The 25,681-nt window shown below is 47.5% G+C and overlaps 1 protein-coding gene across 3 annotated transcripts in view; it reads left to right on the top strand.

Annotated features, from left to right (window-relative positions):
* Window positions 1-25,681, top strand: part of LOC147027167 (CUB and sushi domain-containing protein 3-like) — a 1,179,270-nt gene that overhangs the window by 966,962 nt on the left and 186,627 nt on the right. For all 3 annotated transcript variants that reach the window (XM_085883358.1, XM_085883359.1, XM_085883360.1), the window contains one exon: window positions 11,070-11,267. In XM_085883358.1, coding sequence (XP_085739484.1) covers window positions 11,070-11,267 — 198 coding nt within the window. The remainder of the gene's footprint in view (window positions 1-11,069; window positions 11,268-25,681) is intronic.

The raw sequence follows: 25,681 nt of genomic DNA, 5'->3' as shown, positions 1-25,681 counted from the left end.
GATCATCGGCATCTCCCGCAACGAAGCTGAGTCTTTGGGCCTCTCACTCAATCACCGCAGGTTGGTCGGTGGTCTTTCTGTCTTCTACCGACTCCTCTCCAGCCTTTCCCCCCCTGCTCTCTCTGCGATTTGTCCCCACCACATTTCCACAGGGCGCTCAAGGTCCGCCAACAACCCCCTTCTGGTAAAACTACCAAAATCACGAATCACTGCTCATCTTCACTCTTTCATTCCTATTTTTTCCCGCCTTTGGAATAAACTTCCTCACTCTATTCTTTCCGATTCTTCCCTCCAGGCTTTCAAAACAGCTGTTCACCACCACCTCTTATCTTCCCCCATCCAAATCCTCGATCTTTTCTACCCCCAATAATCCACCCAAGCCCACTTCCTTCATTTCTCCTGCTTTCCTTCCTGAAAGTCCCTGAAATGTCCATCTTCTCTTCGCCATGTTCCCCATCCCATCCCCATCCCTCTCCCTTCCACAGTTCACCTAATGTGTCTGTTCCCCACTGTTTTGTCCCTTCCACTCCCGCCCCTCTTGTCTCATGCCTCCTTGCTGTGAGTTGTGTGTTAGCTCTCATACGAGCCTCGACCAAGGTATACAAAAAAAAAAAATAAAAAAAAAATATTTCCCAAGCATCAGCAAAACAGCAGTGAGCACACACAGTACGATCAGTATTGCTGTTCAACCATACCAGATGGGAAAAAGCACCACGACAGTCTTTGAAACAAACAAGACTAATTTGGGTTGTATTTAAACGTCGTCGCCGTCTGGATGTAATAGAACATGTGAGTGCAAGATAACTGCGTCTGCCATCATGGGTGAGAGGTGTAGTAGGCCCCGATCTGATTACACCAATTGTTTTCACAGATCACGTGAGCAAGATTTAATATGCTGCCTTGGGTCCCTTGAACAAAAACAAATAATTTCACTTCTGTTTGTATCACATTTCATTTCGATCATCGCACACACACACACACACGCACGCACGCACGCACGCACGCACGCACGCACGCACGCACGCACGCACGCACGCACACACGCGCACACGCACACACATGCGCACACGCACACACACACACACGCACACACACACACACACGCACACACACACACACACACACACACACACACACACACACACACACACACACACACACACACACGCACACGCACACACACACACACGCACACACACACGCACACACATGCGCACACGCACACACACACACACACACGCACACGCACACGCACACACACACACACACATGCGCACACTCACACACACACACACACACACGCACACACACGCACACTCACGCACACACACACACACCTGATTACTAGACACAGAATTCAAATAATTTTAACGTTATTAATGAAAAATAGGACCACTGGACCTGGAGCTTATCTGGGCCCTGGCCTTATGCCGTAACCCAAATTTGGTAGAATTCTGACTGGTGAGGAAGATTTTTAAAGGAATTTAAGAGATTTTCCAGAAATTTTACAAAATCCGCTATTTTGATACATTTACACTCATTTGATCGGCATTACCTCAATTTAAAATCACGACCCTGTCTTCACGTTGTCACCCAAATTTGGTAGCATTCTGACGGGGGGGGGGGGGGGGGGGTCTGGAGAATAATTTTTTTTAAGGAATTAATGCAATTTTCCCAAAAGTTGATGAAGTAGGCCATTTTGACAGACTTCTGGTCACACAATCTGCATGACTTACATAATATAATTAACCATTCCTACCCCACCATAATGTTGCAACCCAAATTTGGTAGCATTTTGATGGGTGGATCAAGAGAAGAAGATTTTTGAAGGAATTTAATAAGTCGGCCATTTTGACAGGCTTAAAGTCACGTGACCAGAGTGAGCTTTGCAATTCCAGTTTTCAGTCAGGAGAGGAACATTGCTGCAAAATTTCAGCCGGATCGGCACCGTGACGACGAAGACGTCGACGGACGTCTTCTCCAGTTTGGCTGGAGAAGACGAAAAAGGAGACGGATGGACGGACGGACGGCACACAACGATGATACGTTATCTGGAATGTAAATTCCAGATAAGCTAAAAATTTGAGCCTTTAATGATATCGTATATGTTTTTTTTTTTAAGATTCCAACTCCCTTGGCAAATCTGTCACTGGTAGGTACATGTGAAACAATAGAAGCAAACTCAGGTTTCAGGCCAAAGGGTACCAAAGCCGGCTCAGATTTGGGCAAATTGTATGCTGACACTGTCAACCAACTGCCAGTTCCAGCCATGGTACAGACAGCTGTCTGAGAAGGCAAATTGAGACAAAATGAATGTCATAAGTAAGATTAGGGTAGTAATGGGACTCGAGGATTCATTAATTTATCAGGTAGCTCAGACATAACACTTACAGTGCCTGCAGAAAGTATTCACACCCCTTGATTTTTTTTTCACATCTTGTTGTGTTTCAGCCTGAATTGAAAATGGATTTAATTAAAAAAAAAAATTGGCACTGATCTACACAAAATACCCCATAATGACAAAGTGAAAAAGTGCATTGAGAATATTTTAAAACTAATTAAAAATGAAAAGCTGAAATGTCTTCCATCAATAAGTATTCAACCCCCCCCCCCCCCCCGAGTCAATACTTTGTAGAAGCGCCTTTGGCAGCGATTACAGCTTGGAGTCTTCTCGGGTATGTCTGTATCAGCTTTGCACATTTGTATTTGGGGATTTTTTCCCATTCTTCCTTGCAGATTTGCTCAAGCTCTGTCAAGCTTGTCAAGCTCAAGCTCAAGTGTCGGTGAAGACCAATCTTCAAGTCTTTCCACAGATTCTCAATTGGATTCACATCTCGGCTTTGGTTGGGCCCCTCAAGGACTTTCACGTTCTTGTTCTGAAGCCATTCCTGTGTTGCTTTCCTCTATGCTTGGGGTCAATGTCCTGTTGGAATGAATGCAAATCTTTACCGAAGTCTCAGGTCTTTTTCACTCTGAAGCAGGTTCTCCTCAAGGATTTGCCTGTATTTGGCTCCATTCATTGTTCCCTCTATCCTTAAAAGTCTCCCAGTCCCTGATGCTGAAATTCATCCCCATAGAATGATGCTGCCACCACCATGCTTCACGGTAGGGATGGTATGAGATGGTTGCTGAGTTGTGCTCTGTTTCTGCCAAACATAGTGCTTTGCATTCAGGCCAAAGAGTTCAATTGTCGTCTCATCAGACAACATACTCTTTTTCCTCATTCTCTCAGAGTCTCAAACGTGCCTTTTTGCAAACTCCAGATGTGCTGTTATGTGCCCTTTTCTCAGGAGTGGTTTACATCTGACCTGTCTCTCCCCAAAAAACAATGTTTGTCAAGTGCTGCAGAATGTTCAGCTTCCTGCAAGTTCTCTCATCTTAGCCAAGGAATTCTGTAGTTCTGTCACAGTGGTAATTGGGTTATTGGTCACCTCCTTGAACAAGATCCTTCTTGCCCGGTTGCTGAGTTTGGTCAGACGGCCAACTCGAGCAAGAGTCTGGATCGTTCCATATAATTTTCATTCCCCAATAATGGAGCTGACTGTGCTGTTGGGAACTTTCAACACTCTCGAAATTGTTTTCTACCCTTCCCCAGATCTATGCCACCTCACAATTCTATCTCAGAGTTCTACAGACAGTTCCTTGGACTTCATGGTGGAGTTTCTACTTTGACATGCACTGTCAACTGTAGGACCTTTTATAGAAAGGGGTGTTTCTTTCTAAATCATGTCCAATCAATTGAATTGGCTACAGGTGGACTCCAATGAAGTTGTAGAGACAACTCAAGGATGATCAAAGGAAATTGGATGAACATCTCTGGCTATTATCAGAGAACCACCTCACTGCCGTCGATTCTGGCATTTCACTCAAGCCGACTGGCAGGGTCTCCAAGCAGCCCTCAAACTTATAGACTGGTCTCCTATCGCTACTTTCTCCAACATCAACCCATCCTGGGAATTCCTTCAAAGAAACTTGCTTTCCCTCATGCACAGATTTATCCCGTCTTGTCTTCAGTTGTCCTACCCTTCCTCCCGCCCTTGTTTACTGAAGCTTGTGGCGAGGCAGTTGTCCTGAAACGACTTTCCTTTGCCTCATGGAAAGCAAACCCAACTGAGGGTAATCTCAGTTTCTTCCATAAAGCTCGGAACAAGTGTGTATCTACCCTCAGGAGAGCCAGAAAACAACATCTTTCTCATCTCAAGTCTGAACTCTCAAACCTCTCTCCCTCCTCAAAATCCTGGTGGCATCTAATCAAATCTGTTTCTGGTGTATGTTCCCCCTCCATCCCCTTCCCTACCTCAAATGGCTGCACTGCTGATACCGCACGTGAAAAGGCTGAATGCCTTAACTCGGTGTTTGCAGCTAAATCTTGTGTCCAAAACCCATCGCTTTCTCTGCCCACCTTACCCAGTCGCACCTAACTGTCCCTGGACTCTGTGTCCTTTTCTCCTGACAAGGTGGAGAGCTTGCTGTCAAACCTCGACTCAGATTCTCCAACCAGTCCAGACGGCATCAACCCACGTGTCCTCAAAGCCTGCTCTTCTGCTCTTGCTCACCCTCTCTCTGTTCTATTCACCCTCTCATTTGTTCAAGGTCATCTGCCATCTGCTTGGAAATCAGCAAACATCACTGCCCTGCATAAAAAGGTGCAAAAACAGATCCCTGTAACTACAGACCAATCAGCCTTCTCCGAATAATCAGCAAGGTTATGGAATCCATCATCACTTCAGACATTAAATCCTTCCTCTTCTCCAATGACTTGATTTCCGATCATCAATTTGGTTTCAGACCAGGTCACTCTATCCTGGATATGTTGCTTCTGCTCTCCCATCAATGGATGGAGGTCCTCGATGCCAGACAGGAAATCCGAGCCGTATCCCTGGACATTTCACGTGCTTTTGACACAGTCTGGCACCCTGCCCTGATCACCAAACTCTCTTCCCATGGTATCCAAGGCCATCTCCACTCATGGCTCGCAGACTTCCTCTCCTGTCGCAGTCAACGTGTGGCCCTAAATGGAGTTCTTTCATCCCCTCTTCCTGTGCAGGCTGGAGTTCCTCAAGGTAGCGTTCTGGGCCCTGTTCTTTCTCTGGTTTTCATCAATGATCTCTCCGACTCTCTGGAAAATCCTCTATTTCTCTTTGCCGATGACTCCACCCTCTGCCGTACCATCTGTCATCCCTCAGACAGGCAAGCAGCAGCTTCTTTGCTCACTGCAGATCTGGATAAAATCACAAACTGGTCCAACACGTGGAACATGTCTTTCAATCGAGACAAATCTCACACTCACTATGTCTCTCCGAAAGGACCGTTTAGAAAACCCCCCCATTCACTTCCTCAACAATTCTCTTGAAGAAGTCCTTTCTTTCAAGCTTCTGTGTCTCACTATCTTCCATGACCTTTCCTGGGAAAGCCACATTTCAAACCTCGCCTCCAAAGCCAGTTGCCGACTGGGAATCCTCCGTCGTGCAAAGTCCTCATGATTCTTGTGATTTTCTTGTGATTTTCTTCGTGATTCTTCACCATGAGAGATGGGTTCAAAAAGATAAAGCACAATATCCAAAAAGTTGTGGACGAGTTAGGACCAAACTTGTTGGATGAGTTGGGTATGTGACAAGAACAAGCCGATTAGATTTTGGTGAAGGTCCAGATGCAGATCTGGCCTATTAGTGGGATACAAACATAAATTATTCAGCCTGGCGGAGGTTTGCACTGATAAATACCACCTGTCACTTTGCTGATGAGAATGGTAATAGGGCTGCGAGATAGAGAGGACTAAAGGGCGTGGGGGTGAGTGTAGAGAAGAGGGAGGGATGAGTGAGGAGGGATGGGGAAGAGAAGGCAGCATGAGGTGAGAGGAAGGGAAGGCAGACATGTGGTGGAGTGTTAATTATGATTCATACTGTCTCATCAAAATGATTCTGCATAGAATAACAGTGAAAATGGAAACAAATAATGTGTGAAATCCATTTTCTACTGGTCATGCTACAAATACCACCCAGAGACAAACACCGCTCATATACGTCCGCAGATAAACACAGTCCGGAGACAACCACCGCCCAGACATAACCACTGTCTTCATATGTCCAGAGACAGAGGGAGAGAGGAGAGAGAAGAAAGAGAAAAGAAAAGGAGTGGAGGGGGAAGGTACTGCACTGTATTAGAAAGGCGTGGAGCGGGATTGGGGGGGGGGGGAGAGAGAGAGAGAGAGAGAGAGAGAGAGAGAGAGAGAGAGAGAGAGAAGAGAAGAGAAGAGAAGAGAAGAGAAGAGAAGAGAAGAGAAGAGAAGAGAAGAGAAGAGAAGAGAAGAGAGAAAATGTTATGCTTTATGAATCACACACACACACTCACACTCACACACACTCACACACACACACCCTGGACTGTATTAGTGCTTGGCCTGTATCGGCAGGTTGGAATCAGTGTTATTACCGACTGCAGTACGTACTGTATACAACCCAGAAACCTTGAGTAGCTTTCACCCTTGTTTTGGGGCAATTTGAAAAAACTTTATTTTTTTTCTTTTTTAAAAGAACAATGTTGCATTGCAAACATTTCGAGGAGATGTGCATGAACATGAATCTTTAGAAATATCTGCTAATCGTTGTGACGGGTTGAAAAAAAATTGGCTCTGTAATTTCGAAAACACGTTAATACACCAAACGGCTTGGAAATCGGGTGTTATCAAATATATTTTGCTTTGAAATTCACAAAGAGAAACCACAAAGCCTTTATAAAGCACATCCGATTCATATAAAACATCTAATTGTTTTAGAAACAGTCATGAGGACAAAGGAAAATGCTGCTGAGGTTAAAAAGTTAAAAGCTTCACCACCCATCATCATCTTAAGATACAGGATAAAATTATCCACCACAGCACCCGTAATCAATACAAGTTACAAAATGCTCAGCCTGGCGGAGGCATGCACCCACACCCATAGAGAGTCCCTTTACTCATCCACATCTACTCACATGCACCTCTACCTTTTAGCAACTGCCGACTGTACATCCCGATCGGAACATGAACTGCACTGCTATCGTCTCTCGAGCACTCGGAAAGTAGCCTAATCACTCAAGCAAGCACTCAAACATGCACTCTGATTAAATGGTTGATAAGAAACGGGTGGCTTGGCAAGCGATAGCAAGCCTATTGGTGATTGCACATACCTGCAAAAAACAAAACATCACCAGTTTCTTAACATTTTCAGATTTCACTCCAGATTTTGAGTTATTTAGTGCACATAATCCGATCCTCCGAACTCAAATTGTATTTCTATTATACACTTGAATTAGTTCGTGAGAGTAGATTGTGGAAAATCGCATCATATAATGCATGAAATCGCTCCAAGCTCCAAATTTGAAAACTATAGCCCTTGCAAAAACGATGTAGACAGCAATTTGTTGGGACGTAGATGAGACATTTGATGATATGAGTGAGGAAAGTGGGGGGGGGAACATTTTGAGCACTTTATTGTCATTGAACCTTTGCAGCCTGTTCCAACTCGAGCCATTGTTGAGCAGGCCGAACAAAATGGCAAATTATGACCTCAGAGATAACTGAGGATGTGCCGTAAGACACGATTAAGAGCGCGGTGTCCTTGGATGTGCACGATCAAGGATATAATTAAACAAGGCCGTTGATTATCTTCAAAATGGGTGTTTTAATTAACCCAAACACCCAATGTTCACCCTTGCACTTCCTTGGAGTTCCCTTAGTACGCATGCAAAGTTTCAGGCTGCGAGGTTTCATGGTTTTGGAATTGTGGAGGAGACACACACACACACTGATACACTGACAGACACACACTGACATTTATTCATATGGATTTGCGCACGATATTTTACTTTCACATTTTAACTTTGAGTTCTTTTGGGGAACCATTTATTGCCAACCTTCTTGTGGAGTCGGCTGGGGAACAATTTTTTTTTGGCCAAACTTTTTTCACCAACCTACCAGCCAGGCTTGACGTTCATGCAGTGCAGAGTGCTGGGAATTTGTTCAGAGTGCTGGGAATAACTCGCCCACTCTTCGTGAAATACTCTGGGATATTTAACGACCCCCGACTAATGCTTTCAGACAGGACACTCAGTTTTACGTCCATCCGTGGGACGGCGCACACATTGATGAATCACCCACCCCTGCCAAACACCAATGCAAGAGTTTGTAATCTCATCAGGAATCGCACCCTAACCACACACAGCTCACAGTAATGTGTGCTACCTTTGCACCATCTTGTTAGACATGCTTTTTTCAAATTACAACACCCGGCTGTTTATCCCAAAAACATTGATGTTTGAACGGTTCTAATTATCACGTATCCTTCATGACTTCACATCACGCGTTTCACACCCAGACCTGTTTCTTCAGTCTTCTTGTTTGTTATTAATTTTTATCACTGTCATTAATCATATTATAACATGTACTCTCTGACATTATTAGGAGTAAATTGTCCTTCGAGGATGAAAGAAGTTCGACGTTCCAGTTCATTGTCACATGAAATTTCTCAGTCGTATCACTTGTTGATCATTTAATGTTGGGCTCTTTATCAATCTCTGACTTCGTTTGCCGTATGATATATTTGTGTTTATTTGATTATTATTTTATTCCTTATGGGATTGATTATCATCGCTATATTTTATGCTTTTGCAGTTTCTGATGTTCCATCAGATCGATTCGTTCACCTTGCTTGACTCGAAGGGAAAAGTCAGTGAACCGAGTAAGATTGGTTATTATTCTCCATCGACTCCCTCAAACGCCCCAATTTTTCCAAACTGCTTGTGGGTTTCGCGGAATGTTTTTTTTTTTTTTTTAGTATTTTATTGTTGTTGTTACAATCATTGTGATTTATTGTAACTAGAAGCACCCCGCTCCCTTTGGGGGTGGCCAGGAGTGTTATATTATTATCGTTATTTACAATACCTAACCAAAATACCTCTTGCTGCGGAATTCAAAACACTTCGCTGCACTGGAAAATGTGAGCCTGGTGTTGGCTTCGTGGTTAGCGTGGTCGCTTGGGATCCTAGGGTCCTGAGTTCGAGCCCCGTTGGCCACTGAATTTACACCAGGAGGTTTACTCAGCCTGTCATCCTTCCGAGGTCAGCGAAATGAGCATCAGTTCACTGGTAATAGGGGCACTGCATCAGTGGCATAGCCACGCCCCTAACCATTGATGCAATCAGCAGCCAAAAATAGGCAGCGCACAATGGGAACTGGAAAATGTGGGGATGGGAATACTGTCCTGCAAAGGTGTAGGGACTTGTTATACCCTTTCCCACCTGCAGCTGGCGCTGCACAATACACAATTTACATGGAGATTTGCATACCCCTCCTTCTCCCAAGACCACCAGCAAATATAAAAACACCCTAAACATTAATTGGGGTCATGCTGATCCGATGTAGCAAGTCTGGATGTAATCGGCCCACAACTGGAGGAATAGCGCGACAAACAAACAAACAAACAAACATCGGTCCATGAATTATAATTCATATTGTAAGGATTTATTTGGAAGGATTTATAATTGGGATAATAATTTGTGAGGACAATAATTATTGTAAGAATTTATTTGATTTTAAGTGCAGATCCTAATTAATTATATTTAACAATTCATATCTTAATCACCATGATAACAATTGTCGTGCATGTTTATTTCATTCTGTATAATGTTTTGAGTGTTAAAATCCTTTTTTTGTTATTTGCTCATTTTAATCACTTAGTGAGTTATATAATTAATCTTTCATTGAATTTCTTTATCGCTAATTGTTTCCTTTTACTTATGCATTGGCCAGGTGTACGTGGCATATAATGAGGCATGTTGTTTTATTCCCTATTGCGGAGGACCTGATCCTCAGCAGGCGTGAGGAAGTTCACAGGGCAGATGTATGTGTCTCATGAGCACAGCCTAATGTGCTCAAATTATATTATAAAACGAGCAAACATGCACAAAGTGAGAGTGCAGAGACATAGACATACGTGAAGCCACAGACATGACGGGCCCATTTGCCGTTACGTGTGGTTTAGTTACCTTGTGTTGCAGGGATGCGACGTGGATTTAAAGTGAATTCCGTTTGTACGAGAAGGGCACTCGGTAGAGCATCCGAATCCGTCTCTAATTATGCTCACAGACAGACAGACAAACAGACAAGAAGGTTTCAGGAGGTAGCCTGGCAGGTATGATGAAAGTCATGCAAATTATGCAACCGTCACCTTGACCTTTGACATATATCGTCAAAAAACATTGACAGCCTCATTTTTGTCCTTCGAATGAATATGGTAAAGTTTGACGAATCTGGTAAAGTTTGACGAATATCGCTGAAAACGTTCACGCGTTATTGCACTCACAGACGAACGTACATTCATGCAAACATACAAGCAAAAGAGACAGAGCGACATGTGATGAAAGTTTTCAATTTTCATCATAACAAATAGAAAAACAGACAGAATAACACACAAGACCAACCAATATACTTGAAAAATCTTCGATTTCCCCAAGTAACAAGAAAGATGTCGTGAATAGCACGATACTTGCCAAATCCAAAAAATAAAATGACCTTAAAAGAATTGGTAGTTGAATTCAATGACCAAATATGCAAATCGTCTTCAAATTTCTCATCAATCAGATGAAAATTGAGGATTTTAGAAATCTGATGAAGATTTTAGAAATCTGACCCTTGGCCGATGTTTATCTTTTGACCGATACAGTCAGAATACATTGACAGCCTCACTTTTGTCCTTTGGAATCTTCGTAAAGTTTAATAAAAATAGCTGAAAGCATTCGCAAGTTATCGCACTCGCAGACAAAAAGGACGTGGGAAGGGACTTTTCAACTCTTGCTTATGATTGCCATCGCACCTGGTATTCAAAGTTCACAAACTAAGCTAATATTGATCCTGCTTAGAACACCGTCCCCCCCCCACCACTTCCCCACCACAACCACTTACTGTTTTTACTACTCCACAAAAATAACCATATGACATCCAGTGTTTTCACATCATTTTTGCAATTCCATAAAAACTAAACCAGCAGTTTTACTTTGGAACCCATTCTTGTAATTCTTTTTAACCCTTACAGTTGCCAGTTGCTCATCGCTCCAGACTTTGTCACTCCAGAATGGTGCCTGGTCTCCGGTGGGTGGTGTGGCACATCCACTTTTTGGCTCCAGAGTATTGCTCAGCTGCCACTCTGGATACCATCTCCTTGGACCACACATCATGACTTGCCTTCCAAATGGCACCTGGAGCTGGGCTGGAGAGAGACCGTCGTGCCACAGTGAGAACATCTTATCTACAACTCCCTAATTTTTACTCTTCTGTTTGTTCTGTCCAACTTTTTATTCCCTGCTCTGATTAGTTCCTTCCAATTTGATGATTTTCTTCATTGCTATTTTATAATGATACACAAGTGTGTTCAAGCTAAAATGAAAATAAAAAAACAACACAAGAAAAGTTCCTTCGGCTTATCCTGCATAAGAAAAAAAATCTTATTCCAGTGCTCATGCACAAATGAACGAAAAACAAGCGAAGCTTCATACACGAAGCTTCATCCACAGCTTTTTTATTCAGTTCCTACAAGAATGTATATAAATATATATATATATATATATATATATATATATATATATATGTATCTATGTATATATATTACTGAAAATCAGCAGCTCAGCAGATATATTCTAAGGAAAGTCAAAGCACGTTGAGCCGTGGAGGATAAAATTATTTGTTAATATTCTGACGTTTCAGAAGCAGACAGACAATCATTCGTCCTCAGAAGTGATGAAAAACACAAAATGTTTTGGCTGCACTCTTGTTTTGGCTGATGGGAACGGATGCACATTACGATTGGGCTACTGGGAGAGGAGGGGAGTGGGGGGGGTGGTGGTGGAAAGACCAATCGGCATGAAGTTTGGGATAGATTTAATAAAGGGAGTGGGATTGAAGGGTGGATCTGCTTCCAGTTCAGTTGTCTGGATCATCGATTCAGTGTAGTATGTTTAATGTCTGCCCAGGCCTTGGGTATCAGGCCTAACCTTCGCAACCATAGGTGGGGGGCATGATAGATCACGTAATCCTCGATAGGAAGCATGAAGTTTGGCATGATGGTTATTCGACCATTTACCCGAAAGCCATGCCTCAAGGATTTCCTGGCTTGCCCGGCCGGGTGCCTGGGCTTTGACAACCGTGTTTTCCCCCCCGTGAAGTTATGCTGTTCGTTGTGACAATGTACCGCTTCCAGGAAGAGCTTGTCTCCACGTGCTACTGCTTTCTGGTGCTGCGTCATCATCATAAAGCCTGAACACTAGTGAACAATGAGAACACGTATCACAAAGTCGAGGAGAGCTTCACCAAGGCCATTAAATGACAGATCAGTAAGGTGCTGCGTGACCTCCGAGAAAGGGGCTATGTGACCAAACAGGAACGTCAGACAATGCAGCCAGCTGATTGCGTAATACCAAAGTTTTATAGGCTACCCAAGATGCACCAAGATGGAGTACCACTCCAATCCACTGTGGCCCAAATAGATGCCTGCGCCGATAAACTCGCTTCAGTCGCCTTAAGTATTTGGTGTCAGATTCACCTTGTATTGTCCGCAATGCTGAGGAGTTCCTCTCACACATAAAAGATGTCCGCATCGAAGATGACGAGACCATGCATGCTGTCCTTTGACATCACGGCATGATTCACTTGCATCCCTACTGACCAAGCAATAACCTTAGAGGCCGCCATCACTGCGGACCAATACTTGGTAGATATCAGCTGACTCTGTCCAACACAGCTGCTTTCACTGTTGGACTTCTGCTTCACATCGACAGACTTCTGCTTCGGGGGTTTAATTTATCATCAACACCAAGGCACGCCCATGGGTTCTCCCACATCAGGTTTAATTATGGAATTGGTAATGCAACACCTTGAGCAACAAGCATTACAGGGTGAAAACAAAGCCAAACTTTGGCTGTAGAACATGGATGATACGTTTACTATCATCAAAAAAGATGGCTTTGACAGGTTCCAACCCGACATTAATAGGACCATACGTGCCATACAGTTCACACACAAATTCGAACAAGCCAGCTTCATCACATTTCACAGTTAGAGCAGAGAGTGGTAGGCTCTTGACAGAGGAGTCTGAAGTGAAGGCCCGCTGGGCCGGTTACTTTGAGCGGTTGTACTAGGCTGATCCCCCAGCTGTCGAGTTGGACGTCAAGGGTGTTGCAATCCCTGTTGCTGACCCTCGAATCAACTGTGGTCCACCTTCGCTTGTGGAAACATGGGCTGTGGTGAACCAGTTGAAACGGGGCAAAGCTCCAGGGATCTGTGGCATCCATGCTGAACTTCTCAAGGCTGGTGGAAATGCTGCACTCGTGTCGTTGCATGCAGTTTTGTGCTCTGCCTGGAACACAGGCATCATCCCAACTGACTGGAAGAGGGGCCTTGTTGTTCCTCTCTGGAAAGGGAAGGGTGATCGCCAAGACTGCAACAACTACCGAGGGGCGACGCTTCTCTCAGTGCCGGGCAAGGTCTTTGCTCGGATAATTCTTGATAGGGTTCGCCACCATCTGCTTGAGCACCAGCGTCCAGAGCAGTCAGGCTTTACACCAAAGAGGTCAACGATTGACCGTATCCTTGCACTTCGTGTCCTTACCGAACGCAGACGAGAGTTTCGGCAGGGGCTGCTTGCAGCCTATGTTGATCTCTGTAAAGCGTTCGATTCAGTGAATCGGGATGTCCTCTGGAGGATTCTTGGTCTTCGTGGGGTGCCACCAAAACTGATTGATCTGATGTCTGAACTCTACTCTGGTACTGAGAGTGCTGTTAAGTGTGGTGGTACCATCTCTGACTTATTTCCAGTTGTTACTGGAGTTCGTCAGGGGTGTGTACTGGCCCCCACACTTTTCAGCACTTGTATGGACTGGATTTTAGGGAGGATGTCGGAGAGATCAAGCTGCGGTGCATCGTTTGGGAACGTCAAGAGCTCGGACCTTGATTTTGCAGATGATGCAATCATCTTTGCGGAGACTTTAGATATCCTTTTGGGGGCCCTCGAGGTGCTGAATGAGGAGTCGGAGCCGCTGGGATTACGGGTTTCTTGGGTCAAAACTAAGATCCAGGCTTTCAGTGACATCTTGGATGCTGCTGTCCTGTCTGTGTCTGTTTGTGGTGAGGATGTTGAGGTCGTGGAGAGACTCACTTACCTTGGCAGTGATATTCATGTTTCTGCTGGCTGTGAGTCAGAGGTCAATAGACGTCTGGGTTGGGCCTGGGGAGTCATGGATTCACTGGATCATGGGGTGTGGCGCTGTCGGTACCTGTGCGGGGGGATGAAAGTCCGAGTCTTCAGGTCCTTGGTACTTCCAGTCTTGCTCTATGGATGCGAGACTTGGACTCTGACCAAGGATCTGAGACGGAGACTTAATTCCCTTGGTACCAGGTCTCTTCGGAGAATCCTTGGCTATCACTGGTCGGATTTTGTGTCCAATGAGCGGTTGCTGAGAGAGACTCGGATGAGATTTGTTACCTGCATAGTCTGTGAGCGTCAGTTGCGGCTGTATGGACATGTGGCTCGTTTTCCTGACGCTGATCCTGCTCACCAGATTCTCTCAGCGAGGGAGTCTCATGAGTGGAGGAGGCCAGTGGGCCGACAATGTGCCTCTTGGTTGCAGCAGGTCGACCATCATCTCAAGGAGATGGGGATGGGCCTGGCATCTGCCTGGGGGATGGCCCGACGGAGGCCCCTGGAGTACCGGCGGAAAGTGGACGCAGCGTCGCGCTGTTCTGGCACATGCTCCCATACCTGACCTGACCTGAGCTTGAGCAACAAGCATTACAGGGTGAAAACAAGGCCAAACTTTGGCTGCAGAACATGGATGATACGTTTACTATCATCAAAAAAGACGGCTTTGACAGGTTCCAACCCAACATTATTAGGACCATACCTGCCATACAGTTCACACACAAATTCGTACAAGCCAGCTTCATCACATTTCTGGATGTTGGTGTCAAATGCACAACAGATGGGAGTTTCAGGACCCAGATGTACTGCAAACCCAGGCACACACACCCTGTGCTCATCTACAAAAGTGCTCACCTGTCTAAGCACAAACAATCTTGTGCACGAACTTTATTCGACCAGGCCAAATCGCACTGCAGTGATTCAAACACATGACGGACTTAAATTGAACACGTCACCGCTCACTGCAGAGCAATGGCTACCCGGCAACATTCATTCGGTCTTGCCGCCATGAGCAGGCACCCACACTGCGACCTGAACAACAGCCAAAACAGTCATATTACTGGACATAGGTAATACCTCGGAGATGGCTCACCGTCTGTTGCAACCATACGGAATCCAGGTCATGCACAACCTCAGGCAACACTCCATGTGCAGCTGTCCAGGCCCAAAGACACAGTGAATAATCTTCATAATATGAATGTGGTCTCCAAAATCCCCTGTCATGACTGTGATGCCATTTATGTTGGTCAGACATCCAAGCGATTTGTGACACGGTTTACACAGCACCAGCAAGCAGTAACATCTGGAGATAAGCTCTCACTGGTAGCGGTACATTGTCACCACCAACAGCACAACTTTGCGTGGGAAAACACAGTTGTAAAAGCCTCGGTTCCAGTCTGGGCTAGCCAGGAAATCTTCAAAGCATGGCTCTCAGGAATAGGGCCGAGTAACCGGCATGTCGACCTTCATGTGCTCTTATGGAGGATGATGGATTTGCATAAACCCCCCACCTGTGGTGTGAAGGTTAGGCCCGATACCCAAACCCAGGGCAGAAATGAAACATACGACACTGAATCAATAACCCAGACACCGGAACTGGAAGCAGATCCAACCACCGATCCCACTCTCTTAATTAAATCGATCCCAAGCCTCATCATAGCCACACGAACGTGCCCCCCCCCACCCGCTCCAGCCCTCCCTGAAATAATGTGCAGCCATTCCCATTGGACGTAAGAAGTGCAGCTGATTTCCTGCAGCTGCACATTTTGTGTTTTCTCTCACCTCGGAGGACGGAACATGGCATTCTTCTGAAACGTCAGTATTTTAACAAATAATTTTATTCTTCACGGCTTAGTGAGCATTTACTTCCATGATATATATATATATATATATATATATATATATATATATATATATATATATATATATATATATATATATATATATATATATATACATATACATATACATATACATATACATTGTTGCAAATTCACGCCCGCCAGCGTGCGATCAGCCGCTCGAGTCAAATGGCGGCCGCCTCGCCCACCGGAACGGACAATTCAGTCGTGACCCTCTCGGACCAATGCTGGGAGCCAGTCACGGGTGGGGGTTTAACCTCACCACGATCGTGCCAATTGCCCACCCGCGCAGGATAGGGTTCCCTCGCCAAATTCGATCTACCTAAGTACCTGCGCGAATGGTCGACCGGGCGATCGCACCACGCCACAGGCCGACTCGGACACAAACCGCTTCAGCGGTCCATTCCGTGCTATCGGGATAACCGAGTGGTGTTATCGTCGGCCTCGACAGTTCCGATTAATTAATTATCGGGCGTATTAAGCCCACTACGAACCCTTTACGTGAAGCAGGATGGAGGGTCAATAAAGAAAAGACGAAGCGAAACGGGAAAACAGTTCACACAATGCACATTTATTACGTGACACACGGAAAGCACACATATACAGCCAAACAGTCAAAATGCACATCATAAGCAAAAGCAAGAGTTAAACCGAATACGCGTACATACGGAAACACTTACACAGTTCTACTTTACAAGACACGGCGCCACACACACACATTTACTCAAAAGCAAAGGAAAGAAGCCACCCTCATAGACAAGGGGGCAGATGGGCCTGTCGGCCAATATGTGCGCAGGACCTGAAGGAGCGGCCAGGTCTGCGAGACCGGGGGGGGGGGGTCCTACCCGGGTCCTCGTGACGCGTTGGCGGATGAGCCGCAGATGTGGCCGCGTGGCTGTGCCCCGACTCCGTGCTCCTTCGCGGGTTTCGTTTGCACGACGTTTGGAGTGGGGTGGGAACGGGGCCCCCTTGTTGCACTATCTCAGCGTGGGGGAAAGGGATAATTGTTGATGCCCTGGGGGAGGTCGAATGGCTGGCTTGCTTGGGTCCCGCGACGAGCGATCTCCCACCGCGACCTCGTCGCTGACCGCCGTCCTTCTCGCCTCGGACCCGAGCTCCTTGGCCGCTTCCCACAACTCCTCAGCCGACTGCAGAACCCAACTCGATGCCTTCGCCACCCGACTCCACTCTCTGCCACACTCTGCCTGCCGACCTCTGCTGCTGCCACACTCTGCTGCTGCCACACTCTCCAACCAAAAACTGACTCTGCCATGATTCGCCTTGCGCTCGCCGTTTTGTAGACCGGCAGGAGAAACAATATGCAAATTTCCGGATCAGGACGAGCTCGGGGGGCGGAGCCACGCTCGCCCATTGGACGGAGGAAAAGTGGGCGTGAACCTCCCCTGATCCTAGAATTTGCATATTTTGATTTCACACGGACGCGCCTGGAGGTGGGGCCAAGCCGCTCCACGCTTGCTAATTGGATGGATCAGAAGTGGGCGTGTCACGTTCCTGATCCGATTTCTCCTCGGAAAGGCCGCTATTTGCACTCGCGGCTCGGTGCCTACCGCTGAACGAGCCCAAGACAGCCCGACGCTCAGTGTTCACAGGTGGTGCTGGAATGGCCGTAGAAGGAGATAGGTGAGGGTGGTGGAGGGTTTTTGGTGGTGGTTTGATGGTTATGGCGGTTGAGACGTGGTTGGTTCAAAATAAAGATAGAACAGAAAAACGACTATCTCAAAGCGTCGCAGCCCGAATGAATCATGTAAATTCCCTCTAAACAACAGGTTTGGGGCAAACTACACATGTACTTAGAGTTATCTCACCTACGGGCCCTGAATGGTGGTTTGCGAATTTCCACAGCCATAACACTACCCCCTCCCCTTTTTACAGACTCGTCCCGAGTCGTCAAATTCTCGTGTGCCATCATGTGTAGTTCTCCCCGAGTACGTTTTACCTACGGATCCCTGAGTGCGACATTCATGGTATCCGTGTCCCCAAAATAAATAACCTGAGGACTGAGTAACTAACTAAACAAACACACTCACTCAGACGACCTAAATAAAATGCCGGCACTAGACATACATGCCGGGGGCGCACTCATATTTACAGTACATCTTAACTAATAAATTTTACACTTAACCCTGGCCCAGGATCAATGGACTCTGCAGGGAGCAAAACAAAAGTCAAAAGAAAACCGGTGCACGGGCCGCCACTGCAGGCCCGTGTTGTCGCTGCCAACAGGACAGTTCTTGCAGCTGGCACGACGATCCTGGCGCACATGGTAATGAACAAGGGGGGCAAAGCAAAATTGAATGGGGGGGGGCGAAACTCAAGATGTGGGCAGTGGGCATGGCATGGCAAAGGTGAGCAGGCAAACACAGCCTGCAGAACAAGGCCGTTGCAGGCAAACACAGCTGGCAGATGATCCGACCGGCACAGGCCTTGCAGAAAACAGCTGCAGACGATCCGGCCGGTACAGGCCTTGAAGTTACATAGCCAGCAGATGAAGCTGGCCAGCCTTTCGACTTGAGATGGAGGTTGGTGGACGGAGTGCGGTGGTGCTGGCCACTCAGAAGGTGGGCTCGGACCTACCTTCCTGTCTCCCTCCCACCTATCGCCTTTGCCTGTCACTGTACATACCCACTCCCTTAATTTGTCAAAACCAATTTCGCCCCAATTCATTTTTTTGTTGTTTTTATTTTCATCCTTACTTCCCCACTATAATTCGTCCCCTAACCCCCTTTACTGTCCTTGTTCGGCTAACCTATCTCATCACCTAGCCGACTCCCAACCCCTACGTTCCCTTCCTGGAGGGGAATAAGGGAGAGCTAGCTTCCTGTGTCGAGGCCCAACGAAGCCTCAGAATGGCCTCCCCAGACTTCAGCGATCTAACCCAAAGTGGGTCCAGCGGCCCACAACGAGAGCGAAGGGATGGATGGTGCGGAGGGGTACATCTCCTCATCTACCCTAACCATTATCTCTTAAACTACCCCGGGGTTTTCAACAAGCGCCTCTCGCTTAAGCTATTGGTTCTATCAACCAAGATTCCCGTCGCCTGTGTTGGTGTCCTTGCAATTTCGGGCCTCACCCCCCAATTTTCTTCCCGTGCCCTCACACGGTCTCATGGCTGGGACGCGTGGCTCCCCTTGGCAGGCACTACCCTCTGCCGATTCTCCAGCTATGGCACCCCCGGGCACAACACTGCCTCCAAGCCTAACAGCTCCCTAAACACCAGGGAGTGCCCTCCATGGCGACTCCCCTGAAACGCTCATGTGGCAGGATGGCTTCCCGGGCCCCTTTCCGAGGGTCACCCGTGCCCACAACACTGCCCATGCGGCTAATGGCGCCCCGGGCCCCCGCACCATGCGGGCGCACCCGTGCCCACTACGCTATCCTGGCCCCCCATGGGCCCTTGGCCTACCACGGCCGACTAGCCCGGTGCCCGGGGTACCCACTCAGCGATACTCACCTTTCGCAGCCACGCTCCCAGCCTGTCAACAGGGCTCCTGCACCCCTCCAAATAGGTATCGAGCCTCCATCCACACCAACAGCAAAACGACCTCCATTTTTGTTAATTTAACTAATCCCCTTACTCACTCTACACTGACCCTGGGGTCCCTTGGGCGGGAATCACTCCTCCCCCCAATCACTCATCGCACCATGCATTCCACATTCACTCCATTCATTCAGACCCTCTGGCCTCACTCACTCACCAAGCACTCACCTCACAACTTTTCTGAACTCACACACCGCTGAACTCTGCCGTCCTTCGAACTACTTCCCCTACCTAACTCGTGCTCCCACGTCGTCCCTTAAACTACAGCACGTTCCATTTAACACTACGTAGCTAAACTACGTCCCCTCTACACATCCAAAGTCTGTCTCTGTCTCCAAAATGTCCCATTTTCCATCCTAAATATCAACGAACATCCCTCTACCTAATCCATTCCACGGGCCCCATGAGGACTTACCCCTGCCCCATGAAGCCGGTCTCGCTATCACTAACCCTTCCCCCTTACTAGTTCCATCCTGTGCCCTGCAGGGGGGGGGGGGGTCTTCCACCCCATGCCCGGCAATCCTGTTCACCCGAAAGCGAGGCTTGCTTTTTTTTTATTGCGCAGCACCAGCACGGTAACTCGCAACCTGCGCACCAGCGCGGCAATTCACAGCCGCGCACCTTTGGCGTGACGTCATAGCAGCTGTTCGCGTCCCTCGTCCCTCTTGGACCGTACCATCCGGCAGGGATTCACCCTCCTGCCGGATTCCAACCCCACACGCAGCCATGACGTCACCCGGCGCAAAAAAAAAATCACAAGCCTCGCGTCTCGAGGGGTTCCCCACGCGAACACATGTGCTCTGCCCGTTGGAGCCTAACACACAGGCCCGCGTGGAGAACCCGTCCAGTCCAAATCCGTTTACCTGCCTAAACTTTGTCCGTCCGCGGGATCGGCAAATCCACCGCTGGCGTTTCCGGACCGGGTTTCACTCCCGCAAGCGACCACGTGGCGGCCTCTTGCGTTGCACAGCACGGGCCTCGCGCTCGCTGCTGGGTGAACCCAGCGCGGTGCTCAAAATAGCTACGGCCGCTACTCTGTTCTCGTTCCTCTGTCACCGTCGCCATTCAAACCACGCACACCTGCGTGTTACGACGCTCACTCTCCACTCCATTACATTCACACCGGGTGACGCGGCTGCATGCTCCCGCATGCCGACCGACATCTCCCTTACACACAGCGAACTTACACACGCTGTCTCCCTCACACGGACCATTTCACTCACACACGCGGGGGCACTCACCGGCGGTGCCTCATCCACACACGGCGCGCTGGGAAGCACGCACTCCGTCACACTCGCAACCACACCACTCACACACGGGGCTGCTTCCACACACGGGGGCGCACTCACACCTTGCACCACACACACCGGGACAACCACACTGGGGATTTGTGCCAGCCCACAGGTTTCCGGGGCCTCTATACCCCCAAGCTCTCCGTGCACCTGTCCACAGCACCCGTCCCCTCAACTCCGCTAAGCACGACCGAACCCACCTGGTCGTGAGTCGCCTCAAGGGAGCATAGCGGCTCCCTCAGTACCCGAAGGAGGCAATCCAACTGCTCGCACCGAGTCCCTACACGTTCTGCGAGCTCACCCCCATTATCCTCCACTACTTCTGTGTGTGTGCTCCGTTCCTTTAACCCCGTCTTTGTCATGCAGTCTCTCCTCTACCGTTTCTACCTCCCATTTCTCTGTTATTTCCCTCTCTTCCCTTATCTCCACTATTTTTATTTCCTTCGTCGTCACCTCGTGTCTCATCTCACACATTTCGGTCTCCGTCACCCCGATTAGTTTTTCCCTCTCGGTCACTGTCACAGTTACCGTAACCTCCACGCGTCTCGCCCAATACGTCCCCCGAATTAATTCGCCCTCACCCGCCTCCCTTGCGGGCCTGGCAGCCGTTGCACTCCCCCTCAGCTCGTTTGCTCCCACACGTGGCGCCGCCATTTTGAGCTCCCCGGTTATTGCCTTCATGCCCGCCTGCAGGCTTCGGCCCATGTTCTGCGTCTCACCCCGCATTTCTCTCATTTCTTCCTTCAAATTCGCCTTCATTTGTTGCGTATTCGTATCCATTTTCGTTTTTATTTCATTCATTTGTTGCGTATTCGCTGTTATTGCCTGCAGAATCCTGTCGAGTGCACTCGGTTCGACAAGGATCGGGGGGGTTTTGGCGGAGAGGGGGAGGGGAGGTGTCATACGCCGCGGCCGCTGCCGCGCCCATTTTGTGCTCTGGGTTCGGCTGGGGGGGGGGGGAGTTCGTCCTGTACAACCAGCATTTCCTGCATGGAGATCCCATCCTGGGCCATGGATTCTAACATTTCTAAATCCATTCCTACTACCCCCGGCTCCCGCTCGCCTTGAGACTCCATCTTATTTCTCGTAACGGGTTAATTTGGCCTGCTGGTAATTTGGAGGGAATTGGGGGTCGCTCCTCTCACCCCTGGACCGACTCCCCGTGAATTTAGTTTGGAGGCGTGAGGGATTCGAATCCCACTCCCGGACACCAGTGTTGCGAATTCGCGCCCGCCGGCGTGCGATCGGCCGCTCGACTCGAATGGCGGCCGCCTCGCCCACCAGAACGGACAATTCAGTCGTGACCCTCTCGGACCAACGCCGGAGCCAGTCACGGGTGGGGGTTTAACCTCACCACGATCGTGCCAATTGCCCACCCACGCAGGATAGGGTTGCTCGCCAAATTCGATCGACCTAAGTACCTGCGCGAATGGTCGACCGGGCGATCGCACCACGCCACAGGCCGACTCCGGACACGAACCGCTTAAGCGGTCCGTTCCGTGCTATCGGGATAACCGAGCAGTGTTATCGTCGGCCTCGACGGTTCCGATTAATTAATTATCGGGCGTATTAAGCCCACTACGAACCCTTTACGTGAAGCAGGATGGAGGGTCAATAAAGAAAAGACGAAGCGAAACGGGAAAACAGTTCACACAACGCACATTTATTACGTGACACACGGAAAGCTCACATATACAGCCAAACAGTCAAAATGCACATTATAAGCAAAAGCAAATGTTAAACCGAATATGCGTACATACGGCAATATAGGCTGGCAGGAGAAACAATATGCAAATTTCCGGATCAGGATGAGCTCGGTGGCGGAGCCACGCTCGCCCATTGGACGGAGGAAAAGTTGGCGTGAACCTCCCCTGATCCTAGAATTTGCATATTTCGATTTCACACGGACGCGCCTGGAGGCAGGGCCAAGCCGCTCAGCGCTTGCTAATTGGACGGATCAGAAGTGGGCGTGTCGCGTTCCTGATCCGAATTCTCCTCGGAAAGGCCACTATTTGCACTCGCGGCTCGGTGCGTACCGCTGAACGAGCCCAAGACAGCCCGATGCTCAGTGTTCACAGGTGGTGCGGGAATGGCCATAGAACGAGAGAGGTGAGGGTGGTGGAGGGTTTTTGGTGGTGGTTTGATGGTTATGGCGGTTGAGAAGTGGTTGGTTCAAAATAAAGATAGAACAGAAAAACGACTATCTCAAAGCGTCGCAGCCCGAATTAATCACCTAAATTCCCTCTAAACAACGGGTTTGGGGCTAACTACACATGTACTTAGAGTTATCTCACCTGCGGGCCCTGAATGGTGGTTTGCGAATTTCCACAGCCGTAACAATATATACAGTCATGCGCCACTTAACTGCAGTGTCGTGGCAGAGGTGCGAACAGGCAGACACGAGCCGGAGGGTAACACTACTCCGCTTTATTCCCTCGAGCGAGAGGGTAGGCATAGGATGCCCAGAACTCCGCTTTATTACACACTCGATGCACTCGACAGACACACGACCTATAAGACACTACAAATGATACCACATGCTGCTAACTGGTGCTGCTGGTGCTACATGTCCCGAGCGGGCGCGAACAGCTATATGCATTGCAGACACGCGACTACCATCACAACTCCCCCACGCCCCACAACGCTCAACGCATTGTGCTTTGCACGCGTATGCCAATACGCCACATAAACGACGGGGTGACGGTCTGAGAAACGCGTCGTGAAGCGACGTCGTCGTTGTGCGAACATCATTTTTTTTTTCGTTTTCGTTTTCGAACATCGCACTTACACAAAACTGCACACCGAGGCTATATGGTATAGCCTATTGCTCCTCGGATACAAACCTGTACAGCATGTTACTGTTCTGAACACTGTCGGCAATTGTAACACGCATCCAAGAGAGACTGAAGACACGTTAGTTTTACCTTTGTGCTGTTCATGACGGCCATCAGTGTTGTTAGCAGCAGTTTACAATCTCCTCTCGCATCGATTATAGAAAGATGAATAAATAGCGTTTGGATTTTATAAATACGTAATCATTGCATCGATGTTATAATTTATAAATGAAGAAACGAGCTCCTGTCAATTGTGATAGAAATTTTCGGAACAGTGCGATTGTTTTAACAACATGAAAAGCTTCACCAAAAAGAAATATGTGTTTTAATTTCGACTGTAACAACGATTTATTCGCGGAATTCTTCAATTCAAAGGTAATTTACTTGCAAGACGGTAAACGTGCAAACATTGGTTCAGTTTGAAAGCCGATTTCCTTGAATCCCGATTTAGCACGACCCTGCTTTTTCGCGATGACATTTTATGGACCTCAACAATCGCATTATAACAGGGCCACACTGTCGTTTATCATTATGAAGTATTATGTACTGTACAGCGTACATAATTGTATGTGCTATTTTTATACGACTGGCAGCGCGACGTGGGTTCCATCACTCGGCGAGAGGAATTTTTCAGCTCCATTTTTTTTTCATTTTTTTGTTTTCAGAGCTGGCAGATCCGTCGTATATGCGATCCGTGGTTGCCCGGAACGTCGTTAAGCGGCGCATGATTGTATATATATATATATATATATATATATATATATATATATATATATATATATATATATATATATATATATATATATATATATATATATATATACAGGGTGTCCCATAAAAATATACAACTTTTCATCTGCAAAGAGGATGGTAATAACATGTATTTTTTAAAGATATATGGCTGGATAAAAAGCTGAAAGGTTGAAGTTTATTGTACCAATGTCAAAATTGCCCCCAAAATTTAAATTTTGGTATAGAATCGTCGTTTGCTTTGAGACCACATGTTCGACGTCGGATCCACGTTGTCCGATCACTGCCTGCAAACGCGTTGTCATGTTCTCCATCACTTTGGGAAACGTTTCCTGAGGAATGTTCTGGATTTCTCAGTGGATGTTTTCCTTCAGCTGATCAAGAGTCTGAGGCCAAGGGTTTCCATAGATCCTGTTTTTGAGATACCCCCACAAGAAGAAGTCTGGAGAAGTAAGGTCAGGGAAATAAGGTGGCCACTTAAAGTCTTCGTAGAGGGAGATAAAGCGGCCCTCAAAATGTTGGTTGAGAAAATGCATTGTTTCCCTGCCTGTATGGGGTGGTGCCCCATACTGCTTGAACCACTGGGTTCTCATCTGGATCACGTTGTTTCTCCTACGGGCCTGAGTACGCAGCTCAGGCAGATACAATTCCTGAATCATTTCGCGATAGTTCCTCTGGTTTACCGTGCAAGTGCGTCCCTGGTCATCTTCAAAGAAGTATGGACCAATTATCCCATACCAACCAACCGCCACCCACATGGTGACTTTGAGAACAGATCGAGACACCAGTTCAGTTGATGCATTACCAGGATTTTCAGTTCCCCAGTACCGAAAGTTTTGCTTGTTTACCTCCCCGACAAGTGAGCATGGCATTCATCCGTCATGTGAAGTTTTTTGAGGAAGTCTGCATCTTCCTCCAACTTTCCTGAGAACCAATTTGCAAAGTCTAGTCGTTTGTGTTTCTGTTGATCAGTAAGCACCGTTTCCATCTGAATTTTGTATGGAAAGGCATGAATGTCTTGGCGAAGGATCCTCTGAACGGTGCTCTTATTAATGTTTGGCATTTACTCAATCTTTATCTTATTGCATTGGAAAATTGAAGAGTGCCCCTTGGTTAAAAGGGGAGACAAATAAATATACCTTGGGATAAAAAGGGGGTT

The sequence above is a fragment of the Eptatretus burgeri genome, chromosome 5, assembly GCF_056783735.1.
Source record: "Eptatretus burgeri isolate ZD-2024b chromosome 5, Ebu_testis_v1, whole genome shotgun sequence".
NCBI lineage: Eukaryota > Metazoa > Chordata > Myxini > Myxiniformes > Myxinidae > Eptatretus > Eptatretus burgeri.
Note: the sequence above shows the minus strand (reverse complement) of the source record. Positions and strands in the feature narration are given on the sequence as shown.